This window comes from Manacus vitellinus, unplaced genomic scaffold, assembly GCF_001715985.3.
Source record: "Manacus vitellinus isolate BGI_N305 unplaced genomic scaffold, ASM171598v3 scaffold_10_pilon, whole genome shotgun sequence".
Classification (NCBI taxonomy): domain Eukaryota; kingdom Metazoa; phylum Chordata; class Aves; order Passeriformes; family Pipridae; genus Manacus; species Manacus vitellinus.
In genome coordinates this window covers 16,162,352-16,180,249 of record NW_021938838.1, presented here as the reverse complement: position 1 = coordinate 16,180,249, position 17,898 = coordinate 16,162,352, and the positions used below count along the sequence as shown (strand labels likewise).

The window sequence follows — 17,898 nt, the reverse complement described above, 5'->3', positions numbered from 1 at the left end:
AAAGCACTGAATTGTCCCTAGTTTGCTGTTCCCTGGCACACTCATATTAATACCATGTCATATGCTTTTTGTTGGGCTCCTTTAGACTGTAGCAACATGTAGGATGTGATGCAATCATTGCATATTTCTTGCTTTCTATGTCTTCTTTTCAAAACTTTTGTAGGTCATGGCAAGTGATCCTGACAGTGATGTGGATGAGGGAGATTTGAGATACTCGTTGCATGGGTATGGTGCAGCTGATATTTTCACAATAGATGAGAAAACAGGCAGCATTTACTCACACAAGACTCTGGACAGGGAGGAGAGAGCGCTGTGGAGATTTATTGTGTTGGCTACTGATGAAGGTGGAGGAGGACTCACAGGGTTTGCTGATGTGATTATCAACGTGTGGGATATAAATGACAATGCACCCATGTTCATGTGCATGCCCGATGACTGCAATGGGAATGTGTTTGAGAACTCTCCCGTGGACACTTTGGTCATGGAAATGGGTGCAGTTGATCGTGATGATCCAAACGTAGGTCTTAATGCTGTCCTGACTTACAGCATAACGGAGAATGTGAAAAATGAGTTTGGTACTGACATGTTTAATATCAATCCCAATACCGGCACAATCCACGTTGCAGGGGGAATGCTAGACAGGGAAAGGACTGAAAATTATTTTCTTACCGTGGAAGCAAGAGATGGGGGAGGGTTAACAGGAACTGGCACTGCCACTGTCTGGGTTGCAGACATCAATGATAACGTACCTGCCTTCACAAAGAAGATGTGGCAGGCAACAATTCCTGAAAACAGAGCCATCGACTCTGAGGTTTTGCAGGTGTGTGCTACAGATGCAGACACTGGGGAAAACGCAGACTTAACATTCAGTATCATTGGGGGAGACCCAGATCAGAAGTTTTACATTGAGAATGACAAAGAATGGCAATGTGGCACTATCCGACTGAAAAAAAAATTGGATTTTGAGAATGCACGGGAAAGAAAGTTTAATCTTACTGTCACGGTGGAAGATATGGATTTTTCCAGTATTGCAGTGTGCCTGATCGAGGTTGAAGACTCCAATGACCACAGCCCAGCTTTCCTTTCTCCGTTTATTCAGACAAACCCGTTACTTGAAAACATGCCTGTAGGTACTACAGTAACCACAGTGAGAGCTACAGACAAGGATTCTGATTTGAATGGGAAGATTGTATATTCTATAAAATCAGATTCAGATCCTATGAGACAGTTTGTGGTTGACCAATATGGTCACGTGGTTGTGGCAAATACCCTGGACCGTGAAGTCATTGAGAAATACACTTTAATTGTACAAGCTGCAGACCAAGGGACACCTGCCCGCACTGGGAGCGTTACAGTTTTGATTAACTTGCTTGATATTAATGACAATGGGCCGAGGTTTGAGGCACCATACATGCCTGTAGTTTGGGAGAATAGACTGAAGCCTGAAATAGTTTATATGAACCACACATCTAAGCTGCTTCACGCGTTTGACCCGGACAGTGAGGAAAATGGGCCACCCTTCACGTTTTCATTGCCACCACATTATCAGAACTCTTTGGATTTTTCTCTTACTGACAATGGAAATAGCACAGCAACTGTAACTGCTTTGAGGTCCTTTGACAGAGAAAAGCAGAAGGTGTTTCATCTGCCAATAGTTATCACAGATAGCGGGATTCCACCTATGAGCTCTACAAACACCCTGACTATAACAGTTGGTGATGAAAATGACAACTGCCATGAGTCTGGCCATAAGGAAGTCTATGTGTACAGTTACAAAGGTAAGTGCTATCTGGATGTTATATCAGATTCTGGATGCTCTGTCAGGTTCATGAATATAGCAGAGTTTTACACATAATTTTTTCTCTTCCAGTCTGGTAATCTATCTCTTGAACGATTTAAGTATTTCAAAACTGTGACTTCAATTCTGTGAACTACTAAATAAAGTGGAATAAATAAACTATGTTAAACTCAGACCCTAGTCTGTAAAAGATTATCTACCAAAAAAACTGTTAGCTGAAGACATGGATACATTGCAGTTGCAGTATTTTTATAAACCAGTAAAATCTGTTTTCCATTCATGAGTTTTCACCTACACAGAGTTTTTTGTGTGCACACATGATTCAGAAAGTATGTGACAGAAGATGAACAATTTAATAATATTTTCTAACATTTGTCTTAAATATCTATTACTGTGTTTTTCCTTAAGTTTACCTATAAAACTTCACCTCACACTAGTTCTGGTAGTTTATTACACCTTTCCCCAATTAGTCCATTCTAGATAGACTTGGCCATATCTCAGTTGCCACTGCAGTAGTAGAATTTCTGATAAATATTAGAGAAGATGAATGTACGGAAGGTATGTTGCAATGAGTACCATTTGCTGGATTCAGTACACCTAAATTAGAAAAAGAAGTGACCAGGTCGTACTGTAGAAATGAGGGAATGAAGTTTCTAGGGTGGTTTGGGTCCTGATTTGAACCTTAAAAATTTCCCATGTTGCTGAATCTTGGCTGTTGAATTCAGAGGTCTCCAACCCTGGAGTTGCTCTTTTGTTTTAGAAGAGCTGCTTGGATGTTGCACTCTGTGGCAGCCCATAGGGGCTTGAAAAAAGGACCAAGTCCTGGCCCAGCTTGGTGGCTTTTTGCCCATTACCTTTTCTCAGTCATGTCCTTCTCTCCCCGCTGCACCCCACAAGATCTCTCCCTCTTTTGCTCTATTCCACTTGTGTGCTGTTTAAAATAATAGACAAGCAGTGAAACATTTGGGGATTAATTCCTGATGTGGTGATTTTTTTTTTCCTGTCTTAGAATTTCGTAGAGAGCTGTATTTATGTATTATTCTGTTGTTGTTTTGTGCTGTTTTCAGCTTTTCTTTCATGTGACATCTGTAGTGTATTCACATTTCCAGAACTGGCAGAAATCATATGACAGGCTGTGCGTTGTTTTAAGAATCTTGGATCATAACTATCACCAATCTGAAAATAATAAATAAATAATAAATGCAGTAATGAATGTGGCAGAACATAAAATGCACTGAAAAGCAAAAATTAAATGCAGATTTATTCTAATTTATCTCACCAGGAAAATGGTCAACAACAGTGCTTGGGGAAGTGTTTGCACCAGATCAAGATGACTGGGACAATAAAACATTTCTCTCTGAAGGAAAACTGCTCAAGTGAGGATTGTATTTCTGTCAAAATGAGTAATATTTATGCTTCTGTAATTATTTTACCGTGTATTCCTCTGTGTTCAGGATTGCATAAAGCCAGGGTTATTGAGTGTATTAAGGGATGTATGTACCTTCTCAATGCTCTTTTTCTTTTTCCTTTGGGTAGCGAAGTATTAAGAAAAGTAATGCATAAAATATTTTTTCCAAGAGAATGCAGGATCATACCAGGATGTTGATTTTTAGTCAGATGTCACTGTTAATTTATTTTAAAATGTGCGTTCTGTAAGATCCAGTTAAAAATAGGCAGAGTTTCTAATGCTTGCTCTCAGATATGAGACTTGATGGAATACAAATCCCAAATTTAAAAGTAGAGAATGGAATAATTTCATCCAGAGTGGAAGGGAATTTGGTGATCTCCTTTGATGTCTAAATTTACAATTGCATGTGAAAACCATAACTCAGATTAGTGGAGTTTTTTCTGTTAATTGAAATGTTGAATTGGACTCTTAATTCCTACTTAGACATTATTTGTTCATATCACAAAGCGAGGTGGGTGATTTCAGGACTGAATGCTGTTTGAAAGGGAAGAAATGGATGTGAAAGTGAATGTGAATTTTTTTGTCTGTGCTGTGACTAAAAATTTAAAAGCTTTATGTAGCCCAAAATTAAAGACTCGTTTTCTATCCATCAGCAGCCCCTGGGCCTGTTTCCCTGTTAAGAGGTTACCGTTCCATAATATTGGAATATTTCCATACGTGCAGATTACTGGCCCTTTGAGGTGTGAAATGAAGGTGCTGTCAGAGGTTTCAGACAGACCTGTTCCAGACAGAGATGTGATAATCTGGAATGATTTATGTGGTTTGTCACTTTGTTTCTTACCTGAGCTCATGATGACTATGAAACCCTGGTTCAACTGCACACTGATTTTAGTGAAATTTGGGAAAATCTGAGTGGCACAAACATCTTTTTATAAGCTCTGCAAATTGTCATTTCTGAACTAAGGTGTTTCTGGTGCTTTTCTGAGGTTGTTGGCTAATTCCCATCACTTTTGATCCTGTAACCTTCACAGTAACATTTAAGGCCTTCTGAATCATGTTAATGAATAAAGTAAGTGCTCAGTTTTGATTTAATAAGGTTTCCTAATTAAAGGTTTCTGTCTAGTTCTTTCAGATTAAATCAGAGGACCGGGTCTTTGCTGATGGTGGATAATGCTCCTCAGGGAATATACAACTTAAAGGTTAGAGTTTCTGATGGAGTTTGTCCTGATGTTATATCTACAGTACAAATCCATGTCAGAGAGCTGGAAAATGAAGCCATACAAAACTCAGCCACTGTGCGTCTGTCAGGTTGGTTTTATTTGCTGGTGAGAGTTTAGATCAGCTCCTCCTCTAACTGAATGATTATGTGGTGTAGGTATTGTTATATCAATACTTGATTTACTAATCACTGCAGGGCACTTTCTGGTCTGTTTCCATGTTGTTAAATACAAAAAATTGAGAAATTAGCCTGTGATCTCCCAGTATCTCATGTTTATCTGTTTTTTGAATCCCAAACTCAGATGTGACAGCAGAGGAGTTCATAAGGAGAGATGAACACGGCAAAACAAGACATGGAGAGTTCAAGGAGTTACTTGCAAAAATGTTGCCTGCTAAGCTGAGTGATGTCATTGTCTTCAGTGTCATGAACAGGGGTGGAAAACAGACAGATGTCAGATTTGCAGTCCGTGGTGGCTCAGCCTATTACAGACCTGAGAAACTGCATGCTGAGATGGCAGCGTTTAAAAATGAGGTTTGTGCATCCATGGAATTCACCCAGACTCTGAGTTTGGGGAGTGTGTATCCCAAACCTCAGTGGAAAAATATTCTAGATCTACAGATAAGGTTTTTACTGCTTCACTCAGGAAAAAAGCACTTGTCAAGTAAATGCTTAATTCAAGATTCCTCCCTTCTTTTTAGTCCCACATCTACAATTATTGTATGGTTTTACTGACTTGTGGTTCAGTGCATATGACCACTTTACAGCTGCAGGAAGATGGGTCTCCATTTCCATCATGGGATAGATGCCTGTGTTTTCTCCACTTAGTGTTTCATTGTGTAATCTGTCAAGACTTTTGAATATGAAATAAGAAGAATCCCTAGAAGCCAAAGTGGTACTGTAGTACAGACAATGTCTTGGAAATGACAGCTTTTTGGACATTCCAGGTGCTGAAGAAAATCTCCAAATCATCAGCCTGTGTTTAGACACTCAGAGTAGAGGCTTGATGCCACCCAGACGGAAATTCTATTGCACAAAGAGGTGACACTTCATAGAAAAAGCCCTGCTGGGAGGAATATGTAGTTAGAATAACAGTTACAACAGATGAGTGAGATTGAAACAACCAATTCTCTGATTGCATTTAGCTGGATGACTTTAAATATGAAGTGACACCCTCCTCCAACTTTTTTTACTGTTATAAGAGGGAGTTCCTGATGTGCTCTTTGTGGCTCTGGGACCATATTTGGGTTTCATACATGGTACATCTTATGGAGGATTTTTCCCAAAGAGAAAACAGCACTTGCCATTTGTGTGAATATGGTGGAGTTTGCCTGATTCTGGGAGCAAAACAGGGCTGTCTTAACTTAACACCTGCCCATATCTTGCTGTACCTTAAATAACTGTGTGGTATGAGACTGTTCAGAGTGACCAAGTAGGAAATGCCAGAGACAGGGAGTATTTGGGAAGGGTAATGACTGCTTCTTTTGCATATTTATTGAGTTACTGCAACGTTAATATAGAAAACAGCATAGATTTCAAATATTCTCTGCCACAGTGCATGACATGTGTATTTCTCAAAATGGTAACAAGGGGATTGCTTCACTTATTTTAATGAAAAAAATACATTTGTATTAATTATATATCACCTCTCAATATTTAATGAATAGGTTTAGTGAGCAATCACAAATAGGTTACAGGAAAAGAGTCATAGCTGGAGAATTCCTCCAGTAGTTTTTGTACATATTAACTATAAATACAGAAAATAAGTAATTAGCACTGGAATTATTTGTTGAATTGCTACATAAATAGTATGTTTGCATTACCTCCTTGGGATATAGTTTTACAACAGCTACTTTTATTTAACAGAAAAATAATCCATCCTAATACTTTAAAAGAGTCAAGGTTGTTTATATACAGTTTTTCTATAACAGTATTACAGAGATGTCTAAATGTGCATTACAGACCCTTCACTGATGGTTATAGATGTGGATAGCAGACACAGAACTGCATTGACAGGATGCATCATGGCATTATAAAGTAACTTTGTGCCCATGGGGATGTGATCATCAATACATGTTACTATATTTGAGAATATATGGACAGTTGATTGTAAAGGTCAGAGTTCTTACAGTGTGCATTGAGATGACTGCACTAGTGAAAAAATAATAGAAGCACTTCACTTACATATTTGTTTTGATCTTTTCAAAACTTATTTTTAATAAATATGCCATACATTTTATAATTTGAAAAAAAACCCCATATTAAGTATATAAAGACCTGCTGTTGTTTGTTTCAGATTTGTATACCTTAGTGGGTGCCACTGTGGGAGTAGTGAGGTCTCCTTTATTCGGGTTTGGGCACTACAGACACATCACTTCAATGTATTTGAATCACCAAACACAAATCAAATTCTGAAGCTTTCTAATAGGCACCTGTGCAGAATCCCCAAGCAAGTAAAAGGAAGAAATCTGTGCCAGGGAACAAACTTTGTCATAACTTAGTCCAGTGCTAAGGCTGAAGGACAAAAAGCCAGGAATAATGGCAACTCTGTTCCTGCCTCAGGCACCCCATGAACAGCTGCTTCCCTTCCCTGTGCTCTGCTGGGGCTTCCTTGGTCTGTTTGGATTAGAAGGTGGGAACTGTGGAGACACTATTTCTGCATTACAGAACTGTGTGTGCACTGAGGCTCTGCTCTTTATTTGGGTACTTGGGATTTCAGATGCAACTCCAATTAGTGATAAAAATGATGAATAGCAAAGATTAATGTAGCATCCAGGGTGCTGAACTGACGGTGTTTTGTTTCAGACAGTTTGACATTAAATCTAAATTTATGGGGCACGAATCATTAGACTGAATCAGAGTTGCTGCAGAGTTGTCTTTTCAGGTCACTGTCTGTGGACATGATTATTGAAAGCAGCTCAGCCCTGCATGTTCCCATGTCTGTGTTTGAGAGAATGTAAGAAACAATATCTGGGTGTTACTCACGAGGAATTTATCCTGGCTTGAGCTGAAATTTGCCTGTTGCTATCAGAGTGCAGAGAGGTGTGACACAGATGACACAGCTCACAAGGTGGAGTATCACTGCTCCCAGAGCTTTGGTCCTTGGAAATAGTGTTAGTAGGCCAGTACAGATTTAACATGTTTGCAGTCAGTCATGTCAGCGATTCAGTTTTTAGGAAATGCCGGTGTAAATTTTTTACTAAATTTTTCCTGTATTTTTTGGGTAATTTTACTTGTCTGTATAGTCAGGGATGTTATTAAGAAACAAGAAACTAAAGCATTCCATGAAGTCTCTGATGGCTTAGAGTTTTCAGAAGTTGAGTGAGTAAAAGCCTTCATTAGGACGAGAGTGGTGATGTGTTGAACTGTATTTGCTCTTAGATCCAGTCAGCTCTGCAGCTGAACATCTCCCAGATCGATGTGGACGAATGCAGGAGTGCAAACTGCAGTGGGGGCTGCACAAACCACCTGAGGGTGGGCGACATTCCAACAGTGATGGACACTGGGAGCGTGTCCTTTGTCTCTCTCACAACCACCGTCCACCCGATCTGCGGCTGCTCCGCCCGGGAGCGGTTCCACCAGCCCTGCTCCTCCTACCCTCGGAGCCCCTGCCTCAATGGGGGCATCTGTACTGACACCTTGAATGGGTACAGGTGAGCACACTTGTATTGCACGTTATCTTTTTCCTCCTGTTTTTAAAGTGACGAGTAGAGCTTACAAGATACACGGGTCTAAAATAGCCATAAACACACTTCTGACTGAAGGAGAAGCAAAAAATTTCTCACACCCTGGGGCCTAAACAGGGTCTTTCCTGATGACCCGTGATGGTGCTGTACTCCCCAAAGCAGTGGAAATTGTGTGTGAGTAAGAAGGAAAACTCTGGGGAAAACAAAATGCTGTAATTAACACATGTCATATTTTAAGAGCACCTCGTTCAGTGTGAAGGAATGTGCACCCTGGATTTTTTGTTTTCCGAAAGAATAACAATAAGGGTGACTGTCAGTGGATGTAGGAGTGAAATGTAGTTTAAACAGTGGGTAATAGGGAGCTTGGAAAACATTAGATAGGAAACTTGTTTTATTATAGCATCACCTGGCATGCAGAAGTATTCTCTCTGTGAAATTATATTGGTTTATTCCAGCTAGGAATTAACCCCCCTGAGTTTTTAAATTGATGTCTGGTGTTCTGTGTTACTAATTTAGGGAAATAGTTCATTGTTCTCAAACACATGGCCTCAAAAATACTTTTTTTTTTGAGGGAGATAGTACAGGGAATAAATATGCTATGTACTCTTAGAGTATTTTAATAGTTGCCAAGCACCCCTGAGATTCTGCTAAAAATCTTTGTTTCACTGATATTTTTTTACTGTTACTTAAGTGCTACTTTTGTTGCATGTAAAATTAAAAAAAAAAAAGTTGAACATGGGGGAATTCTTACTATTTCTTTTGTTTATGATCTTTCAGATGTCTTTGTCCTGCTTCCTTTCATGGACCAGAGTGCCAGCAGACTAAGCACAGTTTCCATGGAAATGGATATGCATGGTTTCATCCCATCAGGCCTTGTTTTGAAAGCTCACTCTCTCTAGAGTTTATTACTGTGGTTCCAGATGGACTTTTACTATATAGTGGTCCTTTATCAAATCCAGAACCTGGGAGTACAGGAAACTTCATTGCAATAGGTACTTCTGCAAAAGTGTGTGGGAAAATTAAATGTCTTTGAGAACGGGTTGCCTGTGAGCAGTGTAATAGTTAGTCTGTGAATTCTGTCTTTTCCTTTAATGAGGTAACTTATTTTCTGGTGTGAAAATACTTTGAAACATTTCCTAATAGGTCTTTTCTCCTTTGATGTCTATTTTTGTAGCCTGCACCTATGGCTTTAGGTCCGTTGCAGAGTTGTAGAAATGAAGGGGAAAGCAAAACAGATTGATACATATGTAAAAAAAATAATCCACCTAGAAAAACTGTAGTGCTATAAAGGAATTTAGGTACTTTGAAGACAGGTATTACCTGATTAATGTAGTCTTAGTCGCATGTCATTCTTATCTAGTTTGGTGAGAAAATAAATCCACTTAACCTGTCAGTTTTGGGGCAATTTTACACTTTTTTTTTACATGCAATGATTTAATGCATGAATCCAGCCCCACATGCCACACAAGTAGAACTCAATGCTTTATGTTGACATATATTTAAAAGGTTACTACTGCTTATTTTTTGTGGATTAATATAAAAGATCCACAGCATAGTTGGCATTTTTTATTTTCCCAATTAGCGGAAAGGTAATATTGTTAATAATTTACCTTTTTTTGCCTTGCTTTGCAGTTCCTTGTAAATTTGAGTTGAAGGTGGGAGTTAAAACTGCGTGTATTGTTTAAACATCATAAAATTGCAGATTGCTTATCAGGAATTAGTTTCAGTGTTTTGACAGAAGTGGCATAATCTAAAGTATAAAAGTAAATAATATACTGAATGAGTATTTCTGCATAGTGGAAGTCCTAGAATATAATTCTAGTTATTTCTGTAATGAACCCACTCTATGTGATCAGTAATAACCATTAAATAAGTCACTAACTGCTGACATATCCAAAATGGAAGGATTCTTGTTTAGAGCTGAGTTTAATTTCTTGCCCATGTTGTGTTAGAACTCTCCAGTGGTATTCCTGTGCTGAAGATGAGCCATGGCTCAGGTTTTGTGGTGCTGCAGTTTCCAAGCCATCTGAATGTAGCAGACAAGAAGTGGCATCGACTAGAAGTTAAAACCAATGGTCAGGTCAGTTTGTTTGGGTTTTTTATTTTTATTTTTATTGTTTGGGTATTAATATTTCCAATAGCATTCTCCTGTGTGGAAACAGGAGGGTAGAAAGAACAGACTGGGTAATTATATATATTGTTGTACCTGTCCTTGTAGATTTGATGAATAATAGAAATTTTGGGAAGACCACATTGTCAGTTCCAAATCTGCCTATGTTGTAATTTATGTTCTATGATAAGAAGAGTCTTTCTGCTTTTTTTAAGCTCTGCAGCAGCACATATGGAATGTGCACAAAAACTCAGTTGTAATTTGCCCATGCAATGTGCACATTTGGACACTGGAATCTATGCACAAAAAGCAACAATTATTTAATTTGCAAATGCAGTTACATGTCTTGTGTAAGTGGTTAAACTGCTCAAAAGCATAAATAAAATGCAGGGTTAAGTTCCTTCTTTTGCTGAATGGTTCCGTTTTGGCTTTACTGGTTATTGCAAGAGGGAAAACAGAACGGGGGGGAAAAAACCAACCGTTTATTGAATTTTGTGGAAATGGTTAATTCAGTAGCTCTTGTTTTGGCACAGGATGTTCGATTCACTCTGGATCAGTGCAGTGCAGCTGTTGTCTCGGAGATAGAAGGAGTTGGCAAATGGTTGTCCACTGAGGATCGTACAAACTGTGAAGTGTTTGGGTCTGTCCCACGAAGAGCAAGGTATGTTTCCAGAGACTCCCTGAAAGGCAGTTGGTTCTAAGGCCTGTGAATATTCTGCCTATCAGATTGAAGCTCAAATTGTTGATCATTAGGAACCTAAAAGCATTTCCTTTTCTCTAGGACCCTCTAGGCTGAGCCTGGGTCTTAAAGCACTAAATAAATTTTAAGAAACCAGTCTTCCCCTGAGTAGTGTTGCAGTACTAAGTGACAGCCCCAGAACACTGTGGGATTGATGCTGGAGCTCTTGTGTACCATGTACCATCCTTTGCCCGCAGAATTTCTCACTGTTTATCAAGTCACTGTGAGCCTGCTCTTGGAAACCTCCTGAATTTAGGCCACTTGGCTTTGTGATGGCAATAACTATATCCTCAACCAATCTGGCTGTCTGGTTGGGATAAGTCTGAGGGCTCCTGCTGACGGCCTTGAGTGAACATCTTAAGGCAGACTAACACATCAGGGTCTCCAGCTGATCCTCTGTATAGCAGAGCCAGAGGAAGTGCACATGTATCCAGGCTGTTCCCACCCTGGTGCACTTGTGCAAACTGCTGATTCAGGGCTGCTGCTGATGTGTCTGTGGTCTTGTACTGAATCAAAACCCACCTGTGTTTGATTTCCAGGGAAGTGGTTCAGCCAAGGAGCAGTAGTGACTGGGGTGGTTTAAATTGCTTGTACTGTTGGGTCAGCACTCAGCCTCAGTTAGAACCAAAAAAGTCGGAAAATTTGATTCAAAAAGCTGTTATTACATTCAAGGTATAATTCAGTCACAGAATTGTAGAGTGGTTTGGGTGCAGAGTGGACATGGACCAGCTGGGAATAGTCCAGAGAAGAGCAATGACTGTAAACAGCTTGTCTTGAGAGAAAGACCTATCAAGAATGAAGGAATTGAGGTCAGTTAAATGAAATAAGGGAAAACTGAGGAGAGATATGATAAGTCTCAGTGTATATAAAAGGATGGTACAAAGAGGATTTAGACAAGCTCTTCAGTAGAGGGCCTTAAAGTTACAGTGAGGAATATTCAGGTTACATTTTAGGGAAACCTTTGTACAAACAAAGATACTTGAGCTGTGGAATAGATAGTCCAGCAAGTGCTCTGATTAGCAGTGGGATAAGCCTTGTCAGCAGCTGTATGAAGCCCTCCTGATCATGAAAGGAGCACACAAAAAAGGGAAAAATATAAGAAAAAATGAAGAAAAAAAATTGAAGTGATAACTCAGGGAAAAAGAAACTGTGAGGACTAAAATATGTGGAATTCTTTGGCTTAGAGATCTGACTGGGAGACACTGCAGAGCCTGGACATGTGTATCATACCTTTTAGACCACATGGACCCACCAACTTTTGAGTTTCTGACCTTTATCACACACAGAACAGTCTTTTTGGTAGTATTCCTACAGCATAGGATGGCTGTGCACACACAGAGCACTTCAAGGAGAAGATGGTGTCTGGAATATCACCGCTGTTTCTGATGTGAACACAAACATACCTGAATTGTAACAGTGTCCCACAGTAAAACTTCCAGCAGATTTCACTGTCACGTTTAAAAAAATACCCTTTATTTTGAAGGGCCAACTCCCAAAGTAGTTGCATTCTGCTGTGATTTCATAAAGCCTGTATTATTTGGAAGTGCAGTGTAGGTATTTATTTATCTGCATTATTATGTAATGCTTCTGTTTGAAGGTAGATGCACATCTGTTTTTATTATTTATATGATTTTTAAAGGTATTTGAATGTGAACCATGTTCTGCAGCTGGGTGGTGTAAAAGAATCGTTGCCATATTCCTACCCACAACTGCTACACAAACATTTCTCTGGTTGCTTGCGCAATTTCATGTTGGATACTCAGGTAAGAGCAGTGTAACATTTGCTTTAGCAAAGGAACAAACCTCTTTATTAAATTTTTGGGAGATTTGTATTATTCCTGAAACTTCTGCTTCCATGAATCTGTTCAATGCCCATGTGCGTCGCTGTAAAATACAAGAAAATTCTGGATTTTTCTGTCATAAATAGAATAAATTATAGAATAGAATAGAATAAATACAACAAACTATCTTTAAAATTTACTTCTCAATTAGGAGCAGATGTATTAATGAGTCAGGAACTGTGTGTTTGTTTATCCCCTGCTTCATGCAGCTGTTTTCCAAGCTTCTTTGCACTTTCAGGGAACTTCTGAATGGCAATTGTATAACGGTGTATTTATGCCAGCTGTCTGCTTTGTTTGGAAGTATTAAGGGCTTTTGCTTTCATAGTCAGTTCAGTTTATTCAAAGGCAAAAGATGCTCTTGATAAAATAAGTCGAAGTCTGAATGTCAAAAAGCAAACGTAGCAACTTGAGCAGTGCAAATGAGGATCAGGCGGTGAAGTGGTGCATCTATTTCTGTTCAAAATGAAGTGTAAGTGTTTCTTTGGTGATATTGTGGTGTCACACAATTTTCTCTTGAAAGGTATATGACCTTCAGTCTCCTGCAGAGTCCCTGAATAGCTTCCCTGGCTGCACACTTACGGATGAGAGCTGTGAGACCATGGGATCCTCCTCCTGTGGCATTCACGGGAGGTGTCTCGGTGACTGGGGCTCGTTCGCGTGTCACTGTCTGCCGGGTTACCACGGGTATCGCTGTGACAAAGGTGAGGCCTGGTTTTCTGTTCCATTATCGATAGGCTGCTAAATTTTACAGTACAGAAAACTTCAAATATCTGAATACCTGATTGCTAAGGCGGTTCCTTATGTTTACTCTGTGTAAAGCCATGTTTCAGTGTAGTAGTTGCCTGTGATTGTTACAAATTTCCTTTGAGAAATTACCTTCTCTCTGTTGGGTTATTTCTTTAATCCCAAGGGTGTTTGTGCAATAACTGTATAATGGAGACAGCATGACAAAAAAATTGTGAAAAAAGAATTATTTTATTTTTATCACAATTTTTTGATTTGCATCTGTTTTCACTTTCAGAACTATGTAATAACCTAAAAACATGAGTGTGCCAGTACCACTTTCTGTGCAGAATTAGAACCGCACAACTGGAAGTAGAAATCACTGCTCTCTTGATGTCAGGAAGGGACTCTGTTGGCTTAAGGATCTGTGCTTTGGGAATAGTAGGACCCTTTAGCTCTCATGGAGCCACAGTTTGCAGCAGAAAGACAACTATAAAATAGCAGGTTGTGAAATTCGATTGAGGTACTTAATACTTGGTCTGCAGTCTCTTGATTTGGTCAGAGCTGCTGCTTTCCTGCTGTCATCCCACGTGAGCACTGTAAGGAGGAGCATTAGCAGGATCAAGTCAGGCGGGAGAACACCTCTTCACAGAGAAAGATAAAGTGGGAGGGTGACTGGGGAAGCTGTGGAGATAAATGAGGGGGCATGTCCCAAAAGACAAGCTGTCTCATGGATCCAGGCTGTGCATTGCAGTTGTTTCCTTTTACTTTCACCACTTATTATGACAATAAGGGAAACAATAATATTTTCCTCTGCTCACAAAAGGGTTTAAAGGTTTTTATCCCTTTTAGCTGCCCAGGAATACACCTTTGAGCCGGGGGCTCACATCCGGTACCAGCTCCCGGTGAGCGTCTCTGCCCGCAGGACGCTGTTCCAGGCCATGCTCCGGACTCGGCAGCCCGACGGTGTCATCACCAGCATGTTGTCTCGGAGGAAGGACGAGCACATCACCCTGCAGGTGAGCCAGGCATCTGAGACAGCAATAGCAGGGAGTCACATCAATGCCAGTCACAGTTAGCTCAGACAAACATTAGCGTAGGAGTTGGACATAGAACAAGAAACCTTACGCTGAGCACAAACACTTTGGAATTTGTTTTATGGATACACACAGATCTGATCCTTTGCTTGAGATACTGACTACACAGCTGTGGTATCCCATTGGATTTTAAAGGAATTTATTGCCAGATGCATTGAAATAGTTTCTATACACACCAGGATGAATAGGGTGTTGTCCCCTGGTGTCCCACTGAACCATGTGGATGATTCAGTGTGATTCAGACCCTGCCAAGCCAAGTGCCTGTAGCAGTTCTAATGCTGGCAGGCTCTCAAAATGACAACCTTTTCATTTTACACACACCACTGAACGAGTCACCTCTTCAGCTAAGTTAGTTTGAGCTGTCAGTGTAGCTGTGACACAGCCATTTGAAGAACCCCATAAATTTGTGCAATACAGATGCAGGGTAGAATTATTCTGAGTGACTTAGATACTACTGTGAGTTCACTGCTATCAGTATTTAGGTTGTCTAGTTCAGTAGCACCTGAAGTATTTTTATATTACACCTGTATGTGCAGTGTAAACATACCCTAAATTTAAACAAATGCTTTAAGATTGAAGTTACAGGTCAATACCAAATGTCAAGGAATGACTTTTCTTTCTTGCTGTTTGTTAATTATCCACAAGCTTGTCCAGGGACTCTTAGTGGTCTCTTACAACCTGGGTGATGGAGACTATTCTGTAAGCCTTCCCTCCTACCACATTGATAATGGTGAATGGCATCATATCACACTGGAGAGAAATGAAAATGAATTTACTCTTCGCCTTTATGAAGGAGGTGGGAAGAGAGAGATTATGAAAGCAGAAGGATTATACAAAGAGATTGTGATTGACCCCAGCAGCTTGGTCCTTGGAAACACCTATCCATTCAATCAAAACAGGAGTTTTCAAGGTAGGAATTCTCGATCTCACTGTTCAGAATATGGACCTGTAAAAATGAAGGTTATGTGGGCATTTTGCAGGAAGCTTTCTTGTTTATGGAGATCCCAAAGTACACAGATTTCATGCATGACACTTTGCAAAAGGGACAAATAAGCTGTTCTGACTAGGAAAAGGTACAGCAGGGATGTACATCTTGCACATATGGTCAGCTACTGAACTTGGAACAGAGATGGGTCAACTCTTCACTTGGTTGCAGACACCAAACTGTGGTTTATTACCTTTGCATTACTGGATTTTACACTCAGTCAAAACATTAACTAAAATTAGAAATACTTTATTGAATTAGAGCTAACAGTCTGAATTTTTAGCAACTGAGTGGACAAAGTCACGGTGTATGTTAAAAACAAATCAAATTTCAGCCTGGAAATTGAATCAAAACTTTAGCAAATTCAGTAAAAAAATTAAGAAAAATGATATGAATGTTAAGACAAATTCAGTCCTGGATTTAAACTTTGGTAGCCTGGGTTCTTTGTTAAACATAAGCTGCCGAATCTTACAGCTGCTTCACATCCTTCTTGCTGAATGTCTTCTAAAACCATGTATTTTTGCCTTGCTTCAGGATGTATGAAGGATGTCAGATTTAACAACTACAGAATCCCTCTGGACACTCAGGGGAAGGAGCTGGTGTCAGTATTGAGTGCCCAAGGCATCAGAGAAGGCTGTTCTTCAGAGGCCTGTAGGAATAACCCTTGTAACCAGGAATTTATTTGTATTGATTTGTGGATGATGCATGAATGCAGGTAATTGGTGGAAATAGAAGCACAAAACCCTCCAGACTGAGGTGGGAAAGGGTGGGTGCTGAAGTGCAGCTCAAAGGCTGCCATTGGCAATCTCATCAGATCAGTGGCACACAAAGCTGGATGCCTGCACAGACAGCAGGTTACTCTGTCCTTACAGGCACCACCCTCAGCTGGCTCCAGGGATTCTGTAACAGTTTTGGCTTCCTGCCTCTTTTGTTAGCGTCTGACATCTTACACTGTCTCGGGCTGTCACCTCTGTTCCCTTCCAGGCCACTTGGGCTGTGTCAGAAATGTTGCACCATTAAGCTCAGATTCTTGTGTGTGGCTGGGCTGGGGTCAGGACTCTAATTCAGTTGTGCTGTGCAAATGTACACTTTTCTTACATACACACTGCAGTGTTTACATGCGTTCCTGACTGCCACTGTCCACACAAACAGGAGTTTTCTCACTTGGGAAACACAAAGAACATAGCATAGCTTGTCCTGCCTGGCCAGAGCTGGAGACCCTGATCCAGCTGTTTTTCACAAGGATAATCTTGTAGAAACCAATGGAATACCTGAGTTCTGAAAGCCCCAGACAAAAGGGTTAGAAGTTGTGGAGCTTGTTATTGTATGGCTGCTCCAGGAAACACCGTAATCCCATAATCATTTCAGAGAACTTACTCCCAGTAGCTACTTCAGAAACCGTACATAGAGTGTCAACAGCTGTTCTGAAATCCTCAGCGCTGTCTTCCCCGCCTGCTGTTCTCGAAGTTTAACCGTGTAACTTCCCCTCGTTCTCCGCAGGTGCCCGCGGGGGCACATGGTGGTGGAGAACGCGTCGGGCCGGCAGTGCGTGCGCACGGCCTGCGCGGAGCGGCCCTGCCACTACGGCACCTGCACCGCGCGCTCGCCCGCCGAGTTCCAGTGCCACTGCCCCGATGGGTACGCCGGGCGCCACTGCGAGGTCACCCTGGCCATCTTCCACAAGGACACGGGCCTCAGCTTCAGCTCCCTGTTCGCCATCTGCGTCTGCTTCCTGGCGCTCTTAGGTAGTTACGGCAACTACGTCTTGTATTACCTTTGGTGAGCTCACCTCTGGTGTCCGTCTTGTCCTGAGCACTTGTCGTCTCATCCTCCTGCTGGAAAACTCCCATTTCCTCATGGAGTCTTGACTCTGCCTTCATTTCTTTGCCATGATCCCGGCTCTGGCAGTAACTGGTTGTTCATCCCCATGTGCACCCATCGCTAAGTGAATCAACGTTTGTGAGCTGTGGGAAGTCTCTGCAGTTTTTTTTCTGCACATTTGCACTTCACTGCTGAGGACCTGTTCAGATGCATAATTGGAAGGAAATGCAACTGAACAGCAAGAGTGGAAATTGCTACCAGATAAGCATTGTTTAAAATACTGCTGAGCGTGAAACAGATTTTTCAGTGTAGGAGAAACATACAGTGCAATAGGAATACACTCCGTCAGGCAGGAGCAGACTTTGCATCTTTCCAGTTGTGTCCCAGCTCCTAAACAGCTGCTTTTGTCTTCCTCAGCCATTTTCAGGCTTAGGCATTGAATCTCAAAAAGAAGAGGAAAACCAGAAGGATTTC

The 17,898-nt window shown here is 40.7% G+C and overlaps 1 protein-coding gene across 1 annotated transcript in view; it reads left to right on the top strand.

The window, feature by feature from the left end:
- LOC103766311 (neural-cadherin-like) overlaps window positions 1–17,898 on the top strand; it is a 64,149-nt gene that overhangs the window by 40,268 nt on the left and 5,983 nt on the right. Inside the window, exons 18-31 of the mRNA XM_018086248.3 lie at window positions 164–1,778; window positions 3,081–3,174; window positions 4,330–4,514; window positions 4,727–4,956; window positions 7,804–8,075; window positions 8,886–9,100; window positions 10,061–10,188; window positions 10,752–10,879; window positions 12,597–12,720; window positions 13,319–13,499; window positions 14,374–14,540; window positions 15,264–15,528; window positions 16,138–16,318; window positions 17,104–17,348. Coding sequence (XP_017941737.2) covers window positions 164–1,778; window positions 3,081–3,174; window positions 4,330–4,514; window positions 4,727–4,956; window positions 7,804–8,075; window positions 8,886–9,100; window positions 10,061–10,188; window positions 10,752–10,879; window positions 12,597–12,720; window positions 13,319–13,499; window positions 14,374–14,540; window positions 15,264–15,528; window positions 16,138–16,318; window positions 17,104–17,348 — 4,030 coding nt within the window. The remainder of the gene's footprint in view (window positions 1–163; window positions 1,779–3,080; window positions 3,175–4,329; window positions 4,515–4,726; window positions 4,957–7,803; window positions 8,076–8,885; window positions 9,101–10,060; window positions 10,189–10,751; window positions 10,880–12,596; window positions 12,721–13,318; window positions 13,500–14,373; window positions 14,541–15,263; window positions 15,529–16,137; window positions 16,319–17,103; window positions 17,349–17,898) is intronic.